Below are 6164 nucleotides of genomic sequence, written 5' to 3' on the forward strand. Positions count from 1 at the left end.
CTTCCTTTGTTGTTGTTAGTTGCGAAGTTGTGTCCGACCCATCACGACCCCATGGACAATGTTCCTCCAGGCCTTCCTGTTCTCTACCATCCTCTGGAGTCCATTTAAACTCACGCCTACTGCTTCAGTGACTCCATCCGGCCACCTCATTCTCTGTCGTCCCCTTCTTTTTCCCTCAATCTTTCCCAGCATTAGGCTCTTCTGGTTCTTCCTACAAAATGTGAAGTGGGCTGCCAAACATCATTAAAAAGTCCTAAAAGTTATAATGTCCAATTCTGGGGTGAGATGGGAGGAGGCCGCTGCTTCATCAGCTTTTGTGTTCGTGTATTACAAACAAAATGACAGCTCTCCCTGCCACACCTCCTGCAGTCTGGTAGGGGCACTCTCCCTCTCTCCTCCTCCCACTCACAAAGTCATGTGTCTCAAGCTCTTTAGCTGATGGACAGCAGGCAGGGAACTACAGTAGACAGAGAGGACATCCTGAGAGAAGTTGATCTGTGGGGTTTGTGGCTCCTGCATCCCTGAAAGGAAGCCAAGCAGAAGCTGCAGGTAAGTCTGGGAGACTCCCTTATCTTCAGGGTCCATTAGTTGGGGGGCAGATAGACTTGATTCAAGCACCTTGTGTACACAGATAAGTGTGGCATGGTGGCTTAGGTGATAGAGGTATCAACTAATAATTTGGGCTACTTCACCCAAGAGTCTTTAATCTGGTCTTGATGCAGACACACAGCAAATGATCTCTTCTGCATCGTATCAAGACCTGGATTAGTCAGTGCTGTTTTTGCATCACAATTCATCAGAATTACAATTTACAGGAGGTAAAAGTTGGGAGGTACCGGAATATTACAGTGGGCAGTGTAACATGATCCAGTCCACAGCTAAATAAAACAATACGCAAAGCCCCACCCTAATGTTTACACACCCTAGTTAGAAACATGGAGGCCAGATGAATTTTTGACAATTGTAATAACTGTACAGTCCTGGATTAGGTAGTTTAGCCAGTATCTTCCTGTTGCTGGTCATATAAACAGCCACAATTGTGCATGCATATACTATACTCCTAAACTACTTGTGCACATCTAACAGTGTTAAAATTGGGTGAATTCAATGGGAGACAAGCATAGCATAAAAGCACAACATACTGTAGATTTGGAAAGTTGGGGGGGGGGCCTCCCTCTTCAAGGTTTCCCACCAAATCAATGGACACGGGAGTTAGCCAGAGATGATATACCTGACACCTAGATGATGTCTCTTAAGAAAAGTTTTGTTTGATTCTGCCTCATTCAAGTAATGTTATGGAAATCTTTAAAAACATCTCTTCAATTTACTGTCCTCCCAAGGTTTTCCAGCTATTGTGCTGCTTCAACCTTCATGTATTTCAATAAAATAGCTGAAAGCCAAAAAAAAAAATAAAAAAAAATGGCTGTGGCGTTGCCTGATCAATTTTGGCTAACCAAAAATGTGTTGGGTGTGGACTGATCATATAATCATACTCAGATAGAAAAGCATCAGTGTTATCTGTTCCCAGCAAAGGCAGAGCAAAGCGTTGGTGTTCATTTAATCATGTAAAACTGACGATACAGACCACTGATTTTGGAGCATATAATAACGGTAGCAAACTATTTAAAAATATACTGTATATTGTAATGTTCTAAATAAGCAAAAGGAAGATTGGCTTACGAACTTGGGGTCTGTGGTGGCAATTTGAGTGTAGCAGCTCAAAAGGGGAGTATTTCCTGGCAGGGACAGAATCATATGTTGCTGCTATTAAAGGCACAAGAGCAGGTTTTTAAATCTGGCCAAGCATATAAGTATGATTAGGAAATAAAAATCAAAAGATATTAGTGTTGTACTGTAAATACATGAGCTGCTTTTTGTAATCTGAAAGAAAATAATCACCATCCGAAGCAGATAGACCAGGACAATTAACCTGCTTCTTAATCAGTCTTTCATTTTTAATCTTTCTTTACCTCTATATTCATTACTAATCTGATATTTTGATTTCTACCATTATTAGTCACTGGCAGTTCAGGTTCAATTATGATTTTATATATAGAACCTATATTTCCAAAGCCAAATACAGATCTTCCCTTTTCCTTTCCATTGCTGAATTTGAGGAGAAAAATAGCTGGAGGCATATGAGATCTATAAAGCAAGTACATCAGCCAATATGCCCAAATTATAAAAAAATGAAGGAGAATTTTGAAAAATATTTCTTTTGACAATTGCATTCACTTACCTGGAAACGAACACTTTGGAATTAAATCAGGCTTACTTTGGGGTAGATACCTATAGGAATTGCCCCTAAAAACAGACCTACATTTTGTTGAAAAAAGAATGAAAAATTTCCAACATGGAAAACGTGCTTGCATTCATACAACCAAAAGCTTAATAGGTTAGTATATATCAAAATATAAAATAAATTTATAAACTATAACAATTTGCATCAGGCCAAAACAGGAGCTACTGCTTATGGAGAGGAAATGCTAGGTTAAATAGCTTTTGTTAATTACAGGTAGTCCTCAACTTACGACCACAATTGATCCCAAAATTTATGATGTTAAGTGCGACAGTTGTTAAGTGAGTTTTGCCCCATTTTACGATTTTTCTCACAGTTAAGTGAATCACTGCAGTTGATAAGTTAGTAACCCGGTTGTTAAGTGAATCTGGCTTCCCCATTGACTTTGCTTCTCAGAAGGTTGCAAAAGGGGAGATCACATGACCCCAGGATGCTGCAACGATCATAAGTATGAACCAGCTACCAAGCATCTAAATTTCGATCACATGATTATGGGGATGCTGCAAAGAGCGTAACTGTGAAAAATAGTCATGTCACATTTTTCAAAGCCGTTGTAACTTTGAACGGTCACTAAATGAACTGTTGTAAGTCGAGGACTACCTGTATAACTCATAACAGACAAAAGAATAGTATGTGCCCATTTATTAATAAAGCTTTATGGATTAAGGTCATATGATTGTCAGTCCTGGAAGACATCTTTTACTTTGGATCTTCAGGGCTGCCACATTTAGTGCTGTGGGAAACTGGGAGGAGGGATTGTATGGAGTGGAGAAATATCTAGCCATAATAACATTCTTTTCTTTGAGAGTCAAGGACATCTTGTCCTGCACCTGCAGTGGTGTGACTGGGAGGCATCGCCAGTTGGGATGGTGGATTGATTGGACCATGTGATGGACATGTGGGTGCAAGGGCAGGGACTTGGACTTGGACTTTCTTCTGGGTGGGAAAAACCTGGAAGCTTTCAGATTCGGATTTTCCCAGATGTGCCAATATGACACCTCTAATAAAATGGAACTTTGAGGAACTTCTGGCCTCCGAGTCTTCTTTCATTAGGGGTGTTACTTGGAACCCTGACAATGATAACAGCTACTGTCAAAATAAACCCATTAAATCAGGGGTGTCAAACTCATCTCGGTGGCATCACGTGACGTATTGTGACTTTTTCCCCCTTTCGTTAAACCGGGCATGGGTGTGGCCAGTGTATGACGCATCCGGCCTGCTGGCTGCAAATTTGACAGCACTGCATTAAATGTATTGTAAGGACCTTTATCGCTGTCATTTACTTTCTTCCCATCCCTTTGCTTTTCAATCAGAGTTCTGGGCCTGTGAGCCAGGATCTCATTGCTTCTTTGTGAAGAACGCAGCAGTAATGTCGGTGTGGTCTGTCTTCTTGTTCCTGATCCATTGCTTGCATGGCCATCAGTCGTGCCCACGAAGGTGTGACTGCCCGCCAGGAAACGGTGTGGTGTGGTGCAGTTGGAGAAATCTGATGATTATCCCTTTTGACATTCCTCATGACACTCGAGTATTGTACCTAGACTCTAACTGGATTGTCCACATATCCAGCGGGGCCTTCCACGGCCTGAAACTCCTCCATGAACTTCACCTGGCGGACAATCTCATCGAGAGCATTTCTCCAGCAGCCTTCCACGGCTTAGGGAACGCACTGAGGCTCCTGGACCTTTCAGGGAACAAGCTGCGAAACATAGACCCTGCTCCTTTCGTCATGCTGACCTGGGTGAAGCTAGAACTCTACAACAATCCCTGGCATTGTGACTGCTCCCTGCAGGAGCTGATGAAGGCTCTTTCCTTAGGAGCCAGGACGGCGGAAGACATTGTGTGCACCACCGCAACTTGGAAGGAGTATGTTGGGAAGACTTTGTCCCATCTGGTCAGCGCCGGCGTCAACTTCTGTGTCACTCAGCAGAAGCACACCGATTTTGCAATGCTGCTCACTATGTTTGTCTGGTTTGGTGTCGTTATCACTTACATCATCTATTATATCCGGCGCAACCAAGCCGAATCCCGGCGTCACTTGGAATACCTCAAATCCCTGCCGGTTCCTAGCAGCAGCTCATTCCAACCTGAGGAGAAGGAGGTGGATGAAGACAATACACTCAGCACAATCCTCTGACGGACTAGACTCGTACACGTGCTGGGGCTACACAACAGAACTGTTTTGGAAGCAGATTTAATCTGATAAGAATTTGTCCCTCTAAAGAAACTTAGCTTTATATCTAGGGACCAACCCCCCAAAAATGCTGCTTAAGACAAAGCTGCTGTCCAATTGTAATGGTTATACGGGGAAGACCTTGGGAGGCTGGGCCCAGAGATTCTGCCTAGGAACCAATCAGAGACAGCATAGCCCACAGCTGGCTAGTGGGTGATGTAAGAGGCTCTGAAGGGATCACCCCTAATTTCTCAGGAAGTAAAGGAGACAGTGGAGAATTGTTTTTTCAGATTCACAAGACTGATGTCAGCCTTACCAGGGAGACCAGACAGGAAATACAAGTAGATGAACTAATTCTACTTTATTACAAGTCTTTTTTTTTTTTCCTTTCCTTCCTTCCATTCAATCCTGTCTGATTCTCGAGGCTGCCTGGACAAGTCCCAGCAGTTTTCCTGGCAAGAATTTTTTTTTTCCAGAAGTGGCTTACCATTGCCCACTTTCTCGGGCTTAGAGAGAGTGGCTAGCCCAAAGTCACACAGTTGGCTTCGTACCTCAGGTAGGACTAAAACGCACAGTCTCCGGGTTTCTAACATGATGCCTTAACCGCTACTACAGCAAGCTGGTTTCATTGTAAGGCTACATTAACATAGTCACTAGCCAATCCATTTCTCCCACATGACAATTTTAGCTACGAGAATTATTCCGGTATGATTTTACTTGATTTATGTCCTCCTCTCCTGATAGGCTGGAATATTATCTGGGTTAAACATTGGGCTAAACTGGGTTTGACTAAGGTTGCAACCCATCAGATATTTTGGGTGTTTATTTGGTAGTTTGCCCAAGTGTGCTACTTGCTATTTTTTCAGAATAAACTAGGAATATTTGCTCTAAAGATAGAGCAATTCCACCCCCTCCTAGTAAACTCACATCTTAATCCACTAGCTACCACTCATCAATTTGTACCAATCTCACTGACAAGACTCTTTTTCTCTCAGCTTCTCCAACAAATATCTGATTGGTTAAATTAGCAGCAGCCTGAAATGTGAGAATTTCCTTCCCCAACTGTGGATTCCTTTAAGATGGCTGGATCAAAGGCTGGCTTTAAAATCATCCTCCAAAAATTACATTTCCAACTTTCACCAACTAGGCGGGTCGTTCACAGTCCTCTTGGAACAGTGGGAACATGTCTGTTTAAACTGCGAGCCTCATCTTCTCCACTTGGGCTGCTGAAACCCACTTCGTTTCTGTCTTCCTTCCCACCCATAAAGTTTGCAGATTTTCTTTTCTCCCAGTGGCCACTTTTTGTAAACACTTTGAAGCATGAGTAATATGCATAATGGCTGGCATCTCCGTTTTTTCCTGGCAAGCATCCCCTGTGCCTTTAACAGTAGAACAAAAGGCAAAAAAAAAAAAAAATCACAGCTGTAATTATCCTTGTAATCCTTGTTGGAATTATGCCCCTTAAAACTGCACTTGCAGCATTATTTCTGCCTTTGTCTCCCCCACAGGCCACCATGCTATATAATCCAAAACAGTTGTTTAAAAACTAGATCCCCTTTCTATTGTGTACACTGTTTCTTATAATTATACTAGATAAAACACCTGTCAGTCAATTTGGATCCCTCTTTCTAGATATATCATAGTTTAATATACTAGGGAGCAAAGCATGAAATCAATAACAAAATCCCAGTTTCT

At 42.3% G+C, this 6164-nt stretch overlaps 1 protein-coding gene across 1 annotated transcript; it reads left to right on the top strand.

Moving 5' to 3' along the window:
• Nucleotides 1–3668: 3668 nt before the first annotated feature.
• Nucleotides 3669–4433, top strand: LOC139310718 (leucine-rich repeat-containing protein 3-like). The gene has a single exon (XM_070934929.1). It carries the CDS (start codon nt 3669–3671, stop codon nt 4431–4433), a length of 765 nt encoding a protein of 254 aa, XP_070791030.1.
• The last annotated feature ends 1731 nt before the right edge of the window (nt 4434–6164 follow it).

Source organism: Pituophis catenifer, unplaced genomic scaffold (genome assembly GCF_029215685.1).
Source record: "Pituophis catenifer annectens isolate HBS135680 unplaced genomic scaffold, rPitCat1.0.hap2 SCAF_2, whole genome shotgun sequence".
Classification (NCBI taxonomy): Eukaryota; Metazoa; Chordata; class Lepidosauria; order Squamata; family Colubridae; genus Pituophis; species Pituophis catenifer.